At 53.5% G+C, this 20,075-nt stretch overlaps 6 protein-coding genes across 6 annotated transcripts; 2 read left to right on the top strand and 4 right to left on the bottom strand.

The window, feature by feature from the left end:
• Positions 1-553: 553 nt before the first annotated feature.
• On the bottom strand, positions 554-1,609 carry NCS57_01108000 (Fe-ADH domain-containing protein; the record flags this gene model as incomplete). The annotated part of the gene is made up of 1 exon (XM_053060802.1): positions 554-1,609. The coding sequence occupies one exon, from the start codon at positions 1,607-1,609 to the stop codon at positions 554-556; it is 1,056 nt and encodes a 351-aa protein (XP_052909188.1).
• A 2,641-nt stretch (positions 1,610-4,250) lies between these two features.
• Positions 4,251-6,078, top strand: NCS57_01107900 (uncharacterized protein; the record flags this gene model as incomplete). Its single annotated transcript, XM_053060801.1, has 2 exons — positions 4,251-4,657; positions 4,716-6,078. 2 exons carry the CDS (start codon positions 4,251-4,253, stop codon positions 6,076-6,078), a joined length of 1,770 nt encoding a protein of 589 aa, XP_052909187.1.
• Positions 6,079-6,648: 570 nt separating this feature from the next.
• On the bottom strand, positions 6,649-9,668 carry NCS57_01107800 (uncharacterized protein; the record flags this gene model as incomplete). The annotated part of the gene is made up of 6 exons (XM_053060800.1): positions 6,649-8,084; positions 8,134-8,267; positions 8,319-8,482; positions 8,531-8,996; positions 9,051-9,399; positions 9,575-9,668. 6 exons carry the CDS (start codon positions 9,666-9,668, stop codon positions 6,649-6,651), a joined length of 2,643 nt encoding a protein of 880 aa, XP_052909186.1.
• Positions 9,669-11,017: 1,349 nt separating this feature from the next.
• On the top strand, positions 11,018-13,536 carry NCS57_01107700 (uncharacterized protein; the record flags this gene model as incomplete). The annotated part of the gene is made up of 3 exons (XM_053060799.1): positions 11,018-11,213; positions 11,605-12,371; positions 12,424-13,536. 3 exons carry the CDS (start codon positions 11,018-11,020, stop codon positions 13,534-13,536), a joined length of 2,076 nt encoding a protein of 691 aa, XP_052909185.1.
• A 212-nt stretch (positions 13,537-13,748) lies between these two features.
• On the bottom strand, positions 13,749-15,773 carry NCS57_01107600 (uncharacterized protein; the record flags this gene model as incomplete). Its single annotated transcript, XM_053060798.1, has 4 exons — positions 13,749-14,384; positions 14,434-14,829; positions 14,881-15,605; positions 15,656-15,773. The coding sequence occupies 4 exons, from the start codon at positions 15,771-15,773 to the stop codon at positions 13,749-13,751; spliced, it is 1,875 nt and encodes a 624-aa protein (XP_052909184.1).
• A 1,149-nt stretch (positions 15,774-16,922) lies between these two features.
• Positions 16,923-19,670, bottom strand: NCS57_01107500 (MRNA-capping enzyme subunit beta; the record flags this gene model as incomplete). The annotated part of the gene is made up of 3 exons (XM_053060797.1): positions 16,923-17,096; positions 17,151-17,630; positions 17,679-19,670. 3 exons carry the CDS (start codon positions 19,668-19,670, stop codon positions 16,923-16,925), a joined length of 2,646 nt encoding a protein of 881 aa, XP_052909183.1.
• Positions 19,671-20,075: the final 405 nt, after the last annotated feature.

Genomic DNA, 20,075 nt, shown 5'->3' with positions numbered 1-20,075 from the left:
CACGCCTCGGCCGATGCTAGACAGCCAGCCTTTGAGGGTGGATTCTGGGGCCCAGCGGCCCCGTGGTAGTTCGAAGCCTGGCAGGCTCCAATCATGAGTCTCTTCCAACCCCGGGTCTTGACTCGAGGTGTGAGATGGTCTCTTGTTTAGGTTGAGCAGAGGCGGCCATGGCTCCTGCTATTGAAACATTAGGTTTCGGAGACTCAAATGGTGACGTCATCCCCGGAACTGCTCAAGTCTTGAGCATCCTTTGGGACGGCCGTCAGTTGCCATCTTGTAGAAGCGTCAGGCCTCGGGCTCTGCAGAGCGCTTGCGCACTCGGCGGGCCGGACACTGGCTTCTCGGGCTCGTATGGCATGCCCGATGGTGTTTGGGGGGCGGTAGGTAGTGGTCGCATGTCGTGTATGTCGCATAAATTCATCTCAAGTCCGAGAAATCGGCGCCATCGGGTGTACAGTATGAGAATCGGAGCCTCAGGTGCTCCTAGCAATATACAAAACTGGGAGTACCGAGTCTAAGGAGATGGGAAATCTGAGTAGGGAACCCTGTGGCCTTAGACACCTGGAAGATTGATGTAGCTCCAACAGGCGTCTTCTGACTTGGGATGTGGTTCGGCTCGGTCCTCCATGATGTCCTCGTCGCTTGGAGCAGAGAACCGGGTTGATGAGCTTGTGGTGAGGTCGTCGTCGTAGATGATGACAGCAGGGAGTGTTTTGGATTCTCGAGCAATCTCCCTCGCTGCTCTTGAATTGCTTCCTTCACTGCCACCACGCTCGCGGGGCACTGGGGTGCTGCTTTCGGGAATCATTTCGCTGCCGCTGAAGGTTGTAGGGATGCAAATGTGCGGGATCCCCTTGCGTAAACTAACAGCCCGGGCCAGAGTCACAGCTGAACCACTGCCGACACTAATAACACAGTCTCGGCCGGAGATTCGAGTAGGTACAGTGATGACGGCGGAGCTGAGGATGCGAGTGTCGAGATTTGGAATGATGGCCTGAATCTTGCGGGCAATCTTCAGTCGAGAAGGGCTCGAAACGATGAGCGGCGACGACAGGCGCAGGCTCGCCAGCTCAACGGGCAGCAAGTTGATGGCCTTGGGGCCGACGACAACACGGGGAGACGGGCTGTGGACCGGACGGCGGGATCGCAGACGAGGAGTCGCGCTGGGAGAAGCGGCGCGCGAGGACCGAGGAGTGACGAGCGTGGACGTCTTGACAGCGAGGGCGTTGAGCAGCTTAGCGCGGATTGCGAGGAGGTCCGGATCAGTGGCTTTCTGGGGTGGTAGCCTCTGTATGGTGCTGCCAGAGCGGATCATCAAGACGGACGGACGCTTGTCGTCCGACGAAGCGGAAGCGACGTTTGTCTGAATATTGAGGCTTTGAGCGAGCACAATATCAATGTAAATATTGAAGAGAGAAAAAAAGTTATTTGATCGATGGCGATGAAGTTGACCGAAAATAGGGTTGTAAGATGTAAGGGACTTATGGGAGGAGACAACAATGGCACGAGGGGAAGAATATGGGCAGATGAACGTGACCCGGAAGCGAAATATTGCTACTGATACTGCTAGCAGAAACCGAAACGCGGGTGCCATTGTCCATCGGAGCATTTTGTTATGTTATTCGCCACATTATTAAAACGCCACCCCTTGCTCTAACGTAAAGCACGCAAAGGCACTCCCGGGACGAGAAGCTACCCGTTGGGCTAAGGGAGTTAAACAGCGGAGCATTGTCGCCGTGGAACAAATGAAACCAATCTCTGCTGATCAAGTACAGGAGAAGAAGCCCACTGGATCCAACTCACTTTTCGGTCCCTGCATCAAGGACAGAAAAACCTGCAAGACCCTGAAAAATGACGAAAGAGAGGGGGTCCAGAGGACCACGGGATAGACCCGTTGATGTCAAAGAGACGTCAAAGGGAAGTGCAGTGGGGAGCTTTGGACCCTGAAGGAACCACCGTTGAGGGAGTCGTGGCTTCGGGGATGCAAGGTGTTAGCGTCGGGGATGCGGGTTCCCCTGTTAGCTTCCATCGGAGAAGGACCCGTCAGCTATAATTGGCTGTCGTTGTCGCCCAAAAGGCTTGATTGTGCGTGTGCTGTCTGTCATCCCTTGCTGGAAAGGCTTGAGCAATTGGGCACCGGGATTGTAATAGTAGAATAACAGACTCGTATTGAGACTACTGCAAGATCTGGACAGTAACGCCTGGTCAAGGGCTCGAAGAAGGGGGAGGGGGTGAGCTTCTGAGCAACCCAACCTGGACAGTAACGCTCGAGCAGTCGGGATAAAGACGACCTGATAACTCACTCCTCTTGGAAACATCAGTGATACCAACAACGAGGAAGAGTCAAGTCGGAAAAAGGAAGAAATGAGAAAAGTGACCGAAATGGATAGTAGGGAAATGCCTGGGAAAGATGAGCCTGCAGCGCGGAGAAGTCGCCGAGGCCGGATACCATCATTTATACGTCTGTATTTCGTAACGCTGATCGTTTGCCCTCTCTGCACTGAACTATGCAGCAGCGGACGCTGGCGAGTGGGCAGCCCGGAGCAAAAATCGCGGAGGCGGGCTTTCGGGAGGGGACGGGAGGGGGGTTGCATCGCTTGTGGCTTGGGAGATCTGGGGAAGCCACAGCCTGAGGCTTCACGATTCATGCCGAGCACGTACGTAATACAATTTTTTATCTTCTTGATCTCGTTACAAACAATTTCGCAGAGATCAAGTCCACCTTATTTCCATCTCGTCGCTCGATTCCGGGGCGACTGTGTGCTGCAGTATCGCAGAACGCATCAATTATTCTGGGCAAGGTTAACTGTCACGTAGGCACCTTCCGTAAACGACAGCAGCATTCTCGCCAATCTCATAATATGGCGAGACTGGATATCTTACGGCAATCTCGTTTTCTCCTTTCTTTTTTCTCTGTATAGATCTCAACCATCCATCCGTCCGTCAACCATTTCCCTTTTCTGCCTACGAATGAGTTGCGTGGCAAGCTCTTCTCACGGTCATCGCCGTTGCTCAACTCCGGGGTTGACCCTTTATGTTTAAAATTTCGATGCCATTGACGCTTGCGCTACCGCCCGACTCCGTCCTCTGATATCCCAATCACCTCTGCTATCGCAGCGGATGTGGCCGAAACCCGGGGTCTCGCACCCGCCCTATCTTATCTGATAGCGCTACTCCTTCTTGGATGCCCAGAGCTGAGCAGTGGCCGCGGACAGCAACGTGCCTCGGTGAACTCTGTCTGGAGCCAAGAACTGCCTCCACCTGCAAGATAAACAGGAGCAAGTTGGATGGCCACAGCGATGAAATGCATGTCCTTGGTGCCACAACCTCCGCGATGGCGCCCCCTTCCCCGGCCATGCTTGATCTAGCGCGCGGGCTGGAGGACCGAAGCGAAGCCATCACATGCATTACCTTTCCAATCGAGCTCTGTTTGTCATCGTCACTCTTTCTTGACAGCGATTAGGCGAAGCATCCTAATCTGTGGCGAAGAGTTTACCCCGGACGATGGACTGATGCACCCGTCGATTCGGTCCCAGCCCAATGGTTGCTCCAGGCCATCCTCCTTATCCCCCACGCCGTCGGCGCATTTCGACCTGCTCCCCGCCTTCGGTGATAACGAACTGAAAAATTTTGGCATCCCGGATGTAGCTCAGGGTTACACTTTCACCAGAAGTTACTGCGCACAGGCAAGCTCACCGGGAACACAAGAGATGATCTGCCCTGACCGTCCCTGTCGTTCGATGTCATCCTATACCAAAGATGGCCTCAGGGACCCGCATACGCCCACTCGAAGCCCCAACCCTGGCCATTCACCGAGCTGAAGGAGGCTGATAAGCTATCTCTGGAACAAAGCTGTCAGTGCTGAGACCTTGAACTATCTGCGCCAAAGTTGGCCGCCGGCTCCGAAAGGCTCCAGCACCACGCGACAACGGCCCCATCCGAACGCTGTTCTGACTCTGGGCCGATTTGCGCAGAGTCAGTTGGCGTTTGATACTTTAACTCGACCATGTCCGGCCGATTCACAACTTTTGTTTCGACAATTCAGACATCATCTCGTCTTCGGCTCATCCAATTGCCTGCCAATTGGTCCCTCACTTTGCTCTAGGCTGTTCATGTACAAGAGTCGATCGACGCTGAACCCCTGTCTAGTGTCGACTCCTTCAACGATCGCCGTCTAAGGCCATATTTATCAAGTCGAAGCGAGCCATCATCGACCCATCTCTCTTTCTCCTCCTTTCAACATCACAAAAATGGATGAAGATCAAGGTCCGCGGTCCATCGTGCCCGAGCAAGCACCAAGAAAGTCGATTGGCCAACGCCTCAATGGCCTCAGGAAAGCATTCACCACCAGGCATGGCCTCATTGGCGATTACAACTATGGCTTCCTCTTTCGACCAAACTTGCCTTTCATGAAGAAGAGCACCAACGCGAGCCCCTTCTTTGGCGTCAACGATAAGATGCCAGTCCTCTTGGGTCTTCTCCTGGGTTTTCAGCATGCACTGGCCATGTTGGCTGGTGTCATTACTCCTCCCATGATCATTAGTAGCAGCGCCAATCTGCTACCTGATCAGAAGCAGTACCTTGTGTCGACCGCTTTGATCGTCTCAGGTATCTTTTCTGCTGTTCAGATCACTCGTTTCAAGATCTGGGGCACTCCGTATGCGCATCCTTCCAACAATGTCCTGATTCTTCGACTGACTTGGATCTCTTTTTAGGTACTTCATTGGCACTGGTCTGCTTTCCGTCGTCGGTGTTTCTTTCAGTGTCATTCCCGTTGCCCAAGGCAGTCTCACTCAGATGTACGCCAACGGTTACTGCCCTTCCGACTCTGAAGGCAATCCCCTCCCTTGTCCAAAGGGCTACGGAGCCATCATCGGCACATCTGCAGTGTGTGCTCTTCTGAACATCTTGATCTCATTCATTCCCGCCAAGTTCTTGCTGCGGGTGCTTCCCCCAATTGTCACTGGCCCCACGGTCATGCTCATTGGTATCAAGCTCATCAAGTCTGGTTTCTCTAACTGGATGGGCGGCAGCGGAGTCTGCATGACGGCTACCGAGGGACTGTTTGCCATGTGCCCGGATATTAACGCGCCTCACCCTCTCCCCTGGGGATCTGCAGAGTTCCTGGGCTTGGGTTTCTCCGTCTTCCTGACCATTATCCTGTGCGAACGATTCGGTTCTCCTATCATGAAGTCCACCTCGGTGGTTATCGGATTGTTGACGGGTTGCATTATCGCTGCTGCTTGTGGTTACTTTGATCGATCCGGCATCGACGCTGCCCCTGTGGCCTCCTTCGCCTGGGTTCACACATTCCCGCTCTCGGTTTACGGTCCTCTCGTCCTCCCTCTCATGGCCGTTTATCTCGTCTGCGCTACCGAAGCGATCGGCGATATTACAGCCACCTGCGATGTCTCGAGACTCGAAGTCACCGGAAAGACGTACGAATCGCGTATCCAGGGAGGTATCCTCTCGGACGGTCTCGCTGGTTGTATCGGCTCTCTCATGACCATGACTCCCATGTCCGTCTTCGCCCAGAACAACGGTGTTATCGTCCTTACCCGTTGTGCCAACCGCAAGGCTGGTCTCGCTTGCGCCATGTTCCTCATCATCATGGGTGTCTTTGCCAAGTTCGCCGCCTCTCTTATCGCCATCCCCTCCGCTGTCCTCGGTGGCATGACTACCTTCCTCTTCAGCGCCGTCGCCGTCTCGGGCATGTCTATCATCACCCGTGGCGTGCCCTTTACTCGCCGCAACCGATTCATCCTTACCGCTGGCTTCGCTCTGGGTTTTGGAGCCACTCTTGTCCCCAACTACTTTGACAACATCTTCACTTACAAGGGCGATAACCGCTCACTTCAGGGATTTTTGGATGCCATCACCCTCATCATGGAGACCGGTTTTGCCGTTGCTGCCATTATCTGTGTGATCCTCAACCTTGCTCTGCCAGAGGAGATGGAAGACGATATCGATGCGGGACGCTCGTCTACGAACATTGCTATTCATGAGGAGGCTCAGCCTGATAAGACCACGACTGAGCTGAGCAGAGAGCATAGCATCGAGCAGCAGAAACAGGGCTGATGACCACTTTACGATCGTTACGTTCTTGAAAAGGAGTTGGAGGATATTCAAACACTGGCTTTCTACACACGCACATATACCCGTACATTTAATAAACGCCATTTAGGCTTGAACTAGACTCAACATGACCTGTGAAGTTGATGACCGATCCAACATATGCGAGACACAGACGGCATGCATCTCAAACCCCTCTTTCTGCCTTGCCTTAGCTCCGATAGACGCCACAATCTCTCACCTGATGCACAAATCTCATCAACACAAGCGTGCGAATCAGTCCCCAGAACGATATCGCCTTGGACAAGGAAGCCCCCAGGTGTGATGTCGCGTGAGCAGCAGTCAGATCGCAAGCACAAGCCATCCAGATATCACAATCAACAGGTTTCAAAGATTCAAGCTAACCCCAAATTACATCAAAGGGAGTGCCTCAGATATCATCAGATTTTTGCACGCCCTCACGCCATCTTCCCCCAGTAGATAGACAAATGCCAGTACTCCTCTGCTCCGACCCAGCCAGATAACTCCTTCAACGCTGATGCAGCCCATACCATGCATCTCACAGACAAAATCTCATCAGCTCATGCCTCCGTAGACCACATGTTGTCGGCCCTCGTTCTTCTCCTTGTGGAACTTGTTGACGTCTCTCCTATGAAACTCCTGTACTTGTCCCCATTGCCCACGGTGACCTTCTTGGATACATTTCTGCAGCTCTCCTTGCTTCTTGATCTTGCAACGACACTTGTTCGGAGTTCCAACAAACTTCTCCCTCGCAGTGGCGTTGGGGAACTGAATGGACAGACGCTTGAGGTTCGGCCAGTTGACATCGTCACTCGCTGCTACTGGGTTGTTGAGTGCCAGCCGGGCCATGTTCCAGTCCATCTCTCCGTCGGACGGCGAGGGTTCATATCGTCGAGCCGCGAGATTGGCGTCACCCTTGCGCTTCTCAATGGGCGCCAAGGCACAGGCAGCTCCATCCTTGCCCGACTTGCGACAGTTGCAACGTTCCGGGTTCAAGTTTGTGTCTTCGTCAATCTGGACAGTCACAAAGGATAGCTTGCCAGTCTCAAAGCTTTGCGTGAACAGGACAAGCATGGGCTTCGGGGGTCGACGGCGCAGCAGCACTCCAGTGGTGTTAGCTCCTGTAGAGATGCTGATGCTGCGGCCGTCACTGTTGGACGAGTTGCTGTTGCTCGATATGCCGCTGGATACGCTAAAGGAGCGCCTGTTGTTCGTCCCGTTCGTACTGTTTGATGGTGTCCCAATCAAAGTGTTTGATCGACGAGGGGAAGGGGGCTGTCCGACTGGTTTCCGAGGTATTTGACGAGGTGGAGCTCCTCCAAAAGGAGACTGCCATTCTGGAGGCGACGACCGAATTGGCCCGGGTGAGGTCTGCCTTGGGAAGCCAAACGCCTCGGGACCAGTCGCTTGTCGTTGATGGATCGTTGAGAGAGACGAAAAGCGACCGGAAGAAGTCCCATTGCCTCCGTTGAGTGGGCTACTCCCTGACATTACTGTCGGAGATGATACTGAGAACCCATTACCGTTGTTGCTAGGTGGTGAGTTGCTTCCGGTAAGCGTAGTCGAGAGCGAGGCGATGGAGCCACGGCCAGGGCGTTGAGGAACTGCAGAACTAAAGGTAGCAATAGAGTTCTGTCGGCTGCCATTGGGACTTCTGGTGGTACTGGCTGCGGCATCACTATTGGTGACCAGCGAGCCCTCGGTCTCCTTTGGAACCCAGAGTTGAATGGTGGCCTTCTCGATGAGTTTTTTGTCGCCAATGACAAACGCAACAACGACCCCGTGATATGTAGAAGTAGACCACACCTTGTATCCGGTGATAGCTTGTTGGAACTTGAGGATGTCGCTCATATCCATAAAGGTCATTCTTGCAAGCCTCTCGTCACGGCGGATAAGTAGCTCTTGTGGTATACCGGGGCCAGTTGGGAGGTCGGGCATGGCGTATTGGGGATTAACAACGGCCGAAGTGATATCGAAGTCGATGACTTCAGCTACTGAGTGTTAGTAATGAGCCCACGAAGAAGTCAGAGTCTCACATACTCTGTTGTCTAGGCCGACCAGATGCTGTTTGTTCTGAGCCTGACATGATGATTCTGAATCGACGTCCATCTGCACCAAGACGCCGGAGAAGCTTGGCCTTCTTTTCGACACTTGGGTGGGAGCCCCTTAGAGGTCTACAATCGGTTAGTTATCCATCCAACTCGAAGTTAACAGGGTCAACTTACACCTCGAGCAGCTCCTGCATCATCTCGTCTTGGGTCACCACATCGACCAGAGGAGTCGGGTCTTTCTCCGGCCAGATGATAAACATTTCGCGCCTCAGTATTGCGGTCGATAACTCTGGTTTAACAAGCTCGCGACCGAACCGACTGCACTCGAATGAAAGATCCTACTAGGGTTAGCAACAATCCCAGAAACTTGGCTCGGAGCTGCTCACATCTTCAAGCTGTCGGGCATAGGAGGGCCAGTGCGAGATGTCCCGATCCGCCTCCTGGAGAGCCCGAGACCCTTGGATCCTTCTAAACAGCCATATACACTTGAGGAGATTAATATATTGATCGATAGGTGGGACACGGTCCGTGACCAGCATGCCGGCTTGGAAGTTGGCAGTGCTGCCTCTGAAGTTCATGATGAAGGCATCGGATAGCTCGCTTAGGTCGAAGTCGCTCTCGGTGCGATACTCTGAGTGGCCAGTAAGGGCGGCAAATCGGAATTGCTCTGCCAGGTTCATAGGTACTTCCAGGAGGACCGTTGTGTGCTGCTCTCGCAATCTCAGCGCTTCATCGAGGTCAGGGATGAGAACTCCCATGAGTCTTTTGATATCATGATGAATGCCGTCGAGCCTGTAGGCGATGTCTGCGTGCATGTACTCAATGTCTTGTCGTACTCGATAGAGAAGATCGCTTCATGGTTGTCAGCCCAAATTCCTCAGCAACTACCCCACCAGTCATACTTACATCTCAAACGGCTTCAAAATATGGAGGACCTTGGAGTTGTGCAAAATGATGCGTTGGCGCAGCCGGTCGGCAGTGGGTTGAACGAGGATGTTCCATTCTAAGTTGCGGAGCGGGCCGCTTCCCCCACGATACCGTATGTTTGATTCGAGAAGTTCACGGCATTCTCGAAGCGTACCGTCATAGTCGCCGACAATCTCTATCAGTGATCTCCGATCCCATCGCACTCTGGTCTTTACGCTTTGTCTTTCTCTCTGGAGGGAATTGTCCGCCTGTGTAATCACGCTGCTGAGGATGTCGAGGTTCTCGGCAAGCCCTCTCACATCTCTCCAAAATTCCAAATACTGTTTTGCTAAATGACAGTCAGCATGACTAGTTGAACAAAAAAGGAAGGAGAGAATAGCTCGATAGAGTTTTGAAGGACATCGTGTGCAGAAGGAAGCCAACGACGGCGATGTGCCTGGGGAGCCTTGCAAGGCAGCCCAACGTGGAGGTTGGAAACACTGGTTGGAGCATTGGGCACTTACTTGCATTGCGATCTTCAGTCCAACCGGCATCATAAATCTCCCAAGCTAGCCGCCCAAGACTGACAAGATCTCCAATCTGGAGAGGACCTGCCATCAGGTACAATTCCGCCGGTGTCAAACAAGGGCCTCAGGTGGCATGAGATGGATGTTGGTGGAGGAGTGAAGGTGATCACTTGGCGCAGCGTCGACAAAAGTAAGACTATGGGAAGAGGTGGCAAGCAGGAACTCCCTCACGGGTGCGTGGGTGGTATCCTCATAAGAGAAGATCCATAAGCCAGGCTGTCGGTTGGGAGGCCACCGAGTGAACAGTAGGACAGGGCTTGGTTAGAGGGTATCTGAGGGGGATATCGCACCGGTCCGTCGTCTGAGAGGTGCGAAAAAGCAAGGGCCGAAGAGCCTCTTGAAATGAGAGGCAAGAAGTGGGTGTGCAGGACTTGGTACAGAGGCGTCAGACGCGTACGAACTGGCTGAGACAGGACCAAACAGCGTGAGTCCAGCCCTGGGACAAGGACAGAAGAGCTCGTGTGCCCTGCTTCCACCCAGGCAGCGGGGGTAACGGAGATTGGGAGGGATGGGCGGTTGTTCCGGGTGAGATGGTATCGGTCACTCATGCGGGCTAGCACACGCACATCTGCTTGGGCCTGGTCTCGGTGGGGTGGGCGTTGGGAAGGGCACAGCAAATCGAGGCGAACGTCGTGCCATAACTATCTCTCATCCTGGACACCCGGCTCTCCGGTCATCGATGCTGTAGGCCGTCGGAGAGACGAGAGGGATTTTCCCTTATCAATGTCGGACAGAGGGCGGTTGATAATGGGTCCTCGTCATCTTGAGCCGAGTCCCACAACCCAAGTTCCGAGCAAGCTTCCCCGCGTAAAGACTTGATCGTCCCCAGGTCTTCAGCTCGGCTTGGCCCCGTCCGTTTGCCTGGCATGTCTGGGGGCTGTGCAAACGCAGGGGTAATGTATTGGTGGTTCAAGTGGCACAGGAGGCGCTAGGAACCCCATTATTACCGGCCGGCTTCTGACGCGGTTGGAACGTGTCGGCAAGGCAGACACATGGATAAGGCTGTAGGGAGCTTGTCGCCAAGCTAATGACGAGTCTGCCTAGGACGGCATGGGTCACACGATGCGTGAAGAGGCTGAAGCGGCACGTTTTGCTTGGTCGGTTGCTAATCCTGGTTCAATGCTGTGCGCCCGGCTTTGGTGGTGTTTGTCGCGCCCTGCGTCCAGGATACCAGATGCGTTACTTAACTACCACTGCCCCAGATAACCGCCGTCTGTGTGTTGGTTCGCTCCTTGCCTATGCGTGTCTTTAATTGACTTGACGACTGCATCGACTTCATGCCAGCTCTTCGTTCGGCCTGGCTCTTGAACTGGCCTCAAATCTAGCTCCAGCATCGAGTTAGCACAAGAGGACCGTCGACGGCGATACACCAGCGCAAAGATGGACGACTTTGCGCAATTCAACCAAGGGCACCAGGCCGAAGCCCGGAATCGAGAGGCACCGGCCATGGACAGCGACATTGAGGAAATCATGGGAGATCCCGACAATCCCAATGAGATCGTCACATTTGCGCCCAAGGAGGCGTTCAAGTTGGGATACTTCGACGTCGTCTGCTTGGTGGTGAACCGAATGATTGGTAAGTGTCCCTAGTTTTCGCAAACTCGCAATTGAGGAAGAGAAAGCTCTCAGAACTCAAGCAATTGGACGATCTGGCGATGTTTTGTCGAGGTTGGATTTAAGTTGCGAGACTGGAAGGTGTCAGTGACAATCCAAGTGGGGATATCCGCTGTCATGGCAAGATCGGACGAAGGATCGATCGCTCTTGCTTGGCCAGTGCTTCAGTTTCCATTTGTCAAGCGAGCGATCTTCGTTTCTTGAACTTGGCGTCATCCCCAGATCTTGAATTGTTCACTTTGCCGACATTGCGATGGATCAATCCACTCTGCGCTGCGCCGCGCATTGTGCATTGTCACTCGCTCTATGATTGCTACCCTGAAGCTGAGAAGATGCTGACCAGAAAACTACAGGAACGGGAATCTTCAACTCGCCTCATCGTGTGATGGAAGGGACTCACTCGACGGGCGCTTCGCTTCTCCTATGGTTCGCCGGGATGATCTATTGTCTCGCCGGCACCCACGTGTACATTGAATACGGCCTCAATGTACCCCGATATGTCATCAACGGGGTTGAACAAAGCGTTCCTCGAAGTGGCGGTGACCTTAACTATCTCCAGTACGTCTACCGAAAGCCGGCGTACAGGAAGGGCACAGTGCTTCTGAGCACTTCTCTTTTCGCGATTGGCTTCATCGCATTGGGCAACATGGCTGGTAACTGCATCAGCTTCGCCATGAGAGTGCTCATGGCTTCAGGGCAAAGTGACCCAGAGCCTAGTACCGTCAGGGGCGTTGCCATTGCTGTTGCCATCCTGACCTGCTTTATCCATACATTTTCTCGAAGGGGTGGTATCATGCTCAACAACCTGTTGGCCATCGTCAAGGTCATGATCCTGTTACTCATCATCGTTACTGCTATTGTGGCCGGTGCTGGTGGATTGAAAGACACCAAGAATGTCATATCCGAAAACACCACTCCTTCAAAGGCCTTCAGCGACTCCTCAAAGGATGCAAACGGATATGCCCATGCATTTCTTGCCATCATCTTCAGCTTTTCTGGCTTTGAGCAGCCCAACTATGTCATGGGCGAGATCAGCCGACCGAGACGGAAACACCCAGTTGCCATGATCATCGGCATCAGCACTGTCATTTTGCTTTATATGGCCGTCAACATTTCCTATGTAAGTTTGAGTCAATCGCAATTGGAGGCACACATTTACTGATACCTCTCAGATGGTTGTCGTCCCCGCCAAGCTGCAGGAAGAAGAAAACGTGGCGCAAGCATTCTTCGACCTCACACTTGGCTCCTTGTCCAGCAGTGACACTGGATTCCGAATTTTCAACGCCTTCCTTGCTATTTCAAGCTTGGGAAACATCATTGTTATGACATATACTGCCGCGCGCGTCAAACAGGAGATTGCCAAGGAAGGCATCATCCCTTACGCCAAGTTCTTTGCTCAGGATGGAGACATCTCCCTGGGACGCTTGTTGAATTGGTTCTACCAAAGGGGGATGTTCAGCTCGCTCTGGCGCATCCGCTGGTTCTCCCCCGAGGACCATCGTGAGAAGACACCAGTTGGCGCCTTCATCCTACACTTGGTCTCGTGTTTCATTCTCATCTTTGCCACTTGGAGGATGAGCAATGATGATGCTTACGACCTGCTCACCAAATTGAGCGCATACACTATCAATGCCTTCTTTGGCGTGTTCCTTGGCCTGGGTATTCTTATCCTGCGTTTCAGAGGCCCACCAAAGACAGATGCTGACGCGCCTCACAACCCGACCTCACCTCCTCAAACATGGCGCCAGATGACGGGCAAACATTTCAACCCTGTTCTCAGTGTCGTTTGCGCCACAATCTACATTGTTGGTGGCCTCTGGCCCATCGTCACCACTTGGATCAAGCCCACGACCAAGATTACACAAACGCTCACATGGTGGCTCGTTCCCACCATTTCGTGGTCAGTCATCGGAGGAGGCATCATCTGGTTCATTGGCTTCATTGCGTTTGCCTGGCGCAGGAAGAAGAAGAGAAGCGAGATCTTTGTGGTGGAGAAGAAGCCCGAATTCGAGCTGGCCGACGACTTCACCGAGTCGGGAGGCAAGCCAGGTCGAGGAAGCGGTGGCTATGTGCTTGTGCACGAGACGGTGTACCACAGCTGGGAGGCAGATGAGAATAACGCTCTGAGGGATTTTGACACAGGGCAGTATCAGAATCAGGCAAAGGAAGTACCGATGCATTCGACGAGTCCATATGTAGGAACGGACTTTGAGGGGTTCTATGAAGGAGGTCATGGACAGCAGCACAACGGAGGAGGGTATGGAATGGGATATAGGGGTAACTGATATACTTTAGAAGCCGATGGATAATGGGATACCAGGAAAACAATAGGCCCAGGATGGGTTATTTGGGTTGGTGTTGGGGTGTCATAGTTATTTTACTTGTCATTAACCTTCAAGTACTTTCAACCAAGGTCAACTAATGACCGTGTCTATGATATTGGATGAGAAGACGCGAGGGTTTTTAACAACACTAGAGGCAAAAGTTGACCAGCTCATCAATCATCAGCCCCTCCTTCGTGGGAGATCTCACAGCGGTAACTCGAAAACCACCACACCAGTGTACCAGACCACGGAACCTTGATCCACCCGTCAACTTGGTCAACTGTTGACAAGGTCGCCTCCACCACATTGTTCCACTTGTTCAGACGAAAAGACATCTCCTTAGAGTCTCCAACCTCGACGACCGCATCGAGGAGATCCGGACGGACACTGCCCACAGCCCTCTTGCACCCGTCCCCGTGGTGGAAGAGGATCCCCAGGACGCAGTCTGGTATGCCATCCGCCTCGCCCCGGCAGAAGGACAGCTTGGTCGCACCACACAGCGGAGCCGACGAGTAGAGATACTCGTCATCGAGGTCGTTGTCCCAGGGGGACCAGTATTCGTCATCGAAGCCCCCATTCTGCAGTTGGTAGTGCTGGCTGGAGCTTCTGTAGGGTACCCGTGGCGGGTTTGCTTCATGCCCTTCGTTCGGGTCGGGGGACTCGAAAGCCAGTTGGGGTGGCTCGTTCAGCGCATCTTCGATATAGATGCGTGAAGGACTCACAGATGGCGTATCCAGCAGAGTCCAGACGCCAGGGTAGCACCTCGAGTGTAGGCCAATGTTCCACATGCGACCCTGGCTTGTCTTCATCTGTGGAAAGGTCAGTATGAATTGTTTTATGCGACGCCAGTAAACGTACCACTAGTGACTGGATCCTCCGAGATTCCGGTCTACCGACGTCGTGAATCTCGACCCGTGACTCCCAGAGCTCCGTCACTAGCTCACCCTTGTCCATCGGCATGTACAGCCAGGTTACCGTTGGGTGTTCTTCTGCTGTCTCTTTGTAGAAGCTCATGTCTTCGCCGGTAAAGTGAGGGCGAATCACTCTGACGGTTTTGTACCAGCAAGCTGAATAGCCAACGATGTCCGGATGATTGCATTCAAAAAAGGTGAATCGAGGGATGCGATAACTATATCCTCCCTTGTGGATGCGAAGCCGTTTCTTCAAAGGTTGAGGAATAGACCACATATGCTTGGGCTTTACTTCCTTGGTGATTCCGTGAGACACAGCTGACAGTTTCCGCAATTTGATACCCTGCCCAAGATGTCAGCAGTGATTACAGGGAGGAGGTGTGGCTGTACGTACGTCGGAGTGACTGTGAAGTTGTCCTGGTTGTTGAAATGAACTTGCCCACCACCAGAGACCAGGTTCCGGAGAGACCCGGGGAGCTTCTTCAGAGTTCCCAAGCATGACTCTCCTGATGCCCAAGTGATCTTGGGCGACATAAAGAGTATCGATCTTGCTTGTCCGGGGCACGGGAACGGCCATCACCCCCTTTGGAAACCGCAGGTTCGACAGTTCCGCAACGTAGGCAACGCCATCAAACATGACATACCGAGCCCACACGGGGTACTTAACCATGACCATGAACATGGGCTTTCGGTGGGCTGCCATGCTGGCGACCGATTCTGCGAGGGACTCGGCGTGCGACAGGGCCAAGGCTGAAGCGCACTGCTGGGCGATATCGATGGACACTTCGGGAGGCAGCCACTTCACGCTGGTTGACACAACTTGAGCAGTTTTCGAGATGAGCCAGTTCTCCCGTCGTTCGCGAACCACCTTGGAGGGGACAAAGGTGCAAGCCACCCGTTGCAGGACTTCGGGGATCCGAGACGGCGCGATGGCCTCAAGGCATTCACCGTGACAGACCACCCTCTCTCTGGTGTAGCTGGAATCCTGCAGCTTGATCATGTTGTGTTCGCTTCCTGAGTTTTGGAGGTCTGAAGTGAGAGTGATGCCAGGGGCCTCGTTCTTGTACCCTGGTAATGCCTTGAGTACTTCGATGCTGCCCTCCGGGTTCTGACGGATCACTGGGCTCAGTAAGAAGATGAAGACCACAGAAATGAACAAAAAGCCTCACCCAAGATGACCAGGCCATCACAGCCAAAAACATCGTTCTGGCAGAGACCGCACCAGGGTGGTAGCCAGTGCTTGGGACGTTCCCATTCTCGAGGAGAACAGGTACCGCACCAGCACATGTTGGAATCGCCTTTCGCAATATCAAGAAGATATCGTTTAGTTGGAAAGATTGATTGAACTGGGTGATGTTGTATCAGGAGATGAAATGTCGAGATGGATGAAAGAATCTCAAGGCGTCAAGGCAACAACGGTGTAAATAAGTAAGCTGTTGGTCGAGGTCAGTACGTGCAGCAATGTGAGAATAATGTGAGGAGGACCAAAACGTGTTGCAAAATTCTCCGTTTCTGGTTAGCGTCGATGCTGAATTTACCAAAATGGCAGTTTTTACGTGCGAGCCATTCACTTACACGAACAACTCAGAAAACAATGAGAACGCAATGGAAATATTTCTCCTTCGAGCGAAGTATGCTTGACACAAGATCATATAACAAGATATTTCTTCTTTCAGCGAGATTTCCCACAGGTTGTGCTTGTAGAGGAGCTGGTGCGAAGTGAAGCTATCCATGTACGTTTCTTACACTCAACACCCTAGAGCGATCAGAAACTCAAGGATTCACCAATCTTGGGTTGGAGGTTAATTGATCATGATCATCCTTCTTTTTCTCCATAAATATTGGAGGACCTAGTCCTTTAGACACTGTCATGTCCTTAGTTTCTGTAACTCAATAAAAACAGGCCTTGCGTAGCGATTGAAGTGAGGTTCAAAACGGGAGATATCAACCATTCAAGTGGATATAAATTGCTGTATTTACAAACACACCAACAGCCAACATCCTCGCTCTCCCAAACAAAGGCCATGTCAAGAGCCACAACGAGCACAAAAGAATCAAGAGGTTGAAAAGTATTTGACAAAGAAACCAAGATAGAATAGGTACCTAAACGGTAAATCAAGAATGACGCCACGCTTTGTTCTCCTTGACATCCCAAGGCCCATCCATTTTTTCGCATATACCCACCCATAAAGGTAACAATTGGTAATCCCGGATTTCTAGCTAAGATGCAGAACCTTGTTCTCGTTTGACTAACGCTACCTTTGTTTTGTTTGTTTGTTTGTAAATTTACCCCGTCTTTCTTTCTTTCTTGCTTGCTTGCCTTCTTCCATGAGCGCCCCTTCTCGTTCCCGCCGTTTTAAAAAAAGAACCGCTGTCGTTTGGACAAAAAATTATGATATCATTACTGGGAGTGTTGTGGCCGTGCGCATGGGTGTCTCATTGGAGATCCCTTGCTTTGCGAGCCAGAACCCGCACATTGTCGACAAAGCCCTCAACGAGCTCTTGGTAACGGTGCGGTTGTCCACTGCTAGCTCTGCGTCCTTGGTCGACGAGGACGGTGGGGTTGAGCTCAATCTCGAGTTCGTGCTCCTTTTCCATCCGCTGTGCGCCCTGGAAATAGTTAGTACGGTGTGTTGAGGGTGAATGTTGGGCATGGAAACTTACACCTGGGCCAGATGTTGCGTGTGTGACCTGAGTAAGGTCAACTTGGTAATGCCCGTGGGTGTAGCTGAGGCGATCTTTGTTTCGATCAGGTTGGCGATCTGGATGGTTCCCTAGTTGCTCCAGCTCTTCTGCAGGACCGTCCCAGTTCATTTCGAGATTGATGCTGATGCGGCAGTCCATTGGACACTGAGGGAAATGGATGTCGAGATCTGCCACACGCGCCTTGATGATCTTGGCAAGAACCTCGCGGGTCTTCTGATCGTAAGTTACTCTGGCGCGGACGCTCTTCATCCTTGAGCCAAGACGACTGCGGACACACCCGGGAATCCGCGCCTGCAGCTCTGGTGGAAGCTCGAAGAACCGGTCAACTTCTCGACGGTGCTTGTAGTGTACCTGGACCCGGTTGCCTCCATTGGGAGCGCGTGGGTGAGTTTGTTTGACAATCTCATTGAGGAAGTCGTTGAAGTATTTGTGTTGTGCCTGCCAGTTGTTAGCATGAACCAGCCTACGCCATCAGACCTGACTCACCTCAGTCATGCTGCTTCGGAAGGCAACGCGCTGGGTTTCTTGCAAAACACATTCCGAGTCAAGAGCGCGGTCTACTCGATGGTTGGTATCCTTGTCAATGAGTGTGCCCAGCTTTGCCTCAATCTCAAACTGGATATTTCGGCTGACAATTTCGCCCATGTCGGGAATGTTGATGATGTTGACAAACAAGAAGTCGGCCACTCTTCTGGAGATCTCTTCGTATGGCTTGACACCTGTGATGCTGGGCTCCCAAGCACCAAGAATGTCTTGCGGTCCGGCTTCGGCTGGAGGAGCAGGGGGAGCGGGTGGGTTGGCTCTTGTTGACTCGGGAGAAGCGTGACGACTGGTGCGGTTGCTGGCCTCGGGTTTTCCGTTGATATGTGAGTGCACTCTCTTCTGCAACACAAAGTTTGCGTGATTGGGCATCTTGTTATTCAACTCTCTGACATCCTGCGCCCAAACTGGCGGCTGAGCGCGATTCCTCCGCTTCTTGCGTGCTTGAACCACGGGTGAGCTAGGAGGTTGTGATCCACGAACGGATTGAGCAACATGGCTGCCGTTGACCCCACTGGGCCGAGCGCGCTTTTCCTGATGCTCAGGTTCTTCTTTGGGGCTTAGGTCGCGATCTTCAAGCTTTCGCTTCGCCGGGGTTGTCGCGCGCTCACTATCGATAGCCATGGGCTGAGGAATAGAGGCCTGCCGGGCCTTCTGAACTTGCTGCGCTTGTTGAGCTTGCTGCGTTTGAGCCTGCTTGGCTTTGGCGTCTGCTGCAAATGCGGCGAGGGGATCGGGGTTACTCTGGAGCGATGGTACACGCGTTTTTGGACTGACGGATGCGCTTGGTGCTCGTTCGCTGTGAGACTGAGATCGTCGGTGCATGTCCGGGACAGGTGAGCCGTAGCTACTAGATATACGCTTGACCGGAGGGGGAGGTGGTGGTGGTGAGCTTTGTACTTGTGCCTGTGCTTGTGCCTGTGCCTGTGCTTGCGCTACTGGAGCGGCGGCCGCGGATAGCCTTTGTTGGTAGGGACTGGGCGGCTGCGCAAAGCCACTTGCGTTCGAAGGTTGTCGAGAGCCAGCAGACAAAGGAGGCCCAATCGGCGTCGCAGGTTGGGAAGGTTGTCGATTGTATTCGCCAGGAGGCGGGCGCGATGCGGCGACGGGGCTACCGTGACTGTATGGCGGCCCGTATGGGTGCTGAGATTGAGCAGAGGTGGGCGTAGGAGTTGAGTGTGTCGATTGGGAGCGTTGATGAACAAAAGGTTGAGTATTAGTCGCAACGGGTGGAGTGTGCGGAACGCTATGCTGCTGTTGCTGTTGCTGAGCCGCGGCATAGGCAGATGGATGAGCTTGGGGCCCGCTTGGGGGGCCTTGAGAAAAACTTTCCCGATACTGCGGTGGATACTGTTGACGCTGTACCGGGCTGGCCATCTCCGCAGGGGGCTGCGTAGGGAAAGGATATCCAGCACCGCCAGATGCAGATGGAGTCACCGCAGTTCGATAGGGAGACTGAGCTGGACCTGGGCCGCTGGGCGAGCGCACGTCGTGGAAAGAACCTGCAGGTTGAAGAGGCGGCGGCGCAGGACGCCCTGGATATGGACCTGGCCCCGGCGTTTGATACGGTGAGGGAGGGGGGTATGCCCCGGCAGGGGGTTGATGAGGCGACTGCTGAGGGTGCGACGGCGGCCGCGACTGTGGTCGTGACTGGGACTGTTGGTGTTGATGATGAGGACGGCCAGCATGCGGAGGATACTCCTGCGGTACCGGCTTGCCCGGCGAGGGCTGAGGCGGTGGTTGACGATTATAGTCGCGATAATACTGCGGAGGAGGAGCCCCAGCTGGACTCTGGGGCGGACGATGATGAGGCTGCTGTTGCGGATGAGGCTGTGAATGCTGTTGAGGCGGCGGAGGGGGTTGTTGCGGCTTTGGAGGAGCTTTGGCCGGAGCGCGGTCGCCGGCATCCGACGTGTTGAGGACAGATCGAAGATCCATGGCAGCGGATTGAAGCCGAGGGTGGAAATTTGCGACAACACTACGCCGCCCTGGGTCGGCGCGAAGGAAGACGACGACAGAACAATGTCAGCGGCAATGGCCCGTCTCGCATCAGATCGTCGACGCGACTGAAGCGCAGCAGAATATGAACAGGTTGTGTCCGCGCTCGAAGCGGTGGTTTGGGCGGCTGTGGGCGATGATGGATGGCGTTCGTCGTCGCGCCAGGGAGAAGGCGTCGCAAGCGGACATGGATGACTGGGGGGGATCTTTAAGCCGCCATGGCGAGGCTGCCACGCTGTCGAATTGACGATTGACGATTGATAGACGATGATCGCAAACGGGACGAGATGGACGCGGCTGAACGGCGGACAGACAGAAGGAGAGGCTGGCGGGTCGTGGAAGCTG

This window comes from Fusarium keratoplasticum, chromosome 9 (genome assembly GCF_025433545.1).
Source record: "Fusarium keratoplasticum isolate Fu6.1 chromosome 9, whole genome shotgun sequence".
Taxonomy (NCBI): domain Eukaryota; kingdom Fungi; phylum Ascomycota; class Sordariomycetes; order Hypocreales; family Nectriaceae; genus Fusarium; species Fusarium keratoplasticum.
The sequence above is the reverse complement of the archived record's forward strand: the minus strand, read 5'-3'. Positions and strand labels throughout refer to the sequence as shown.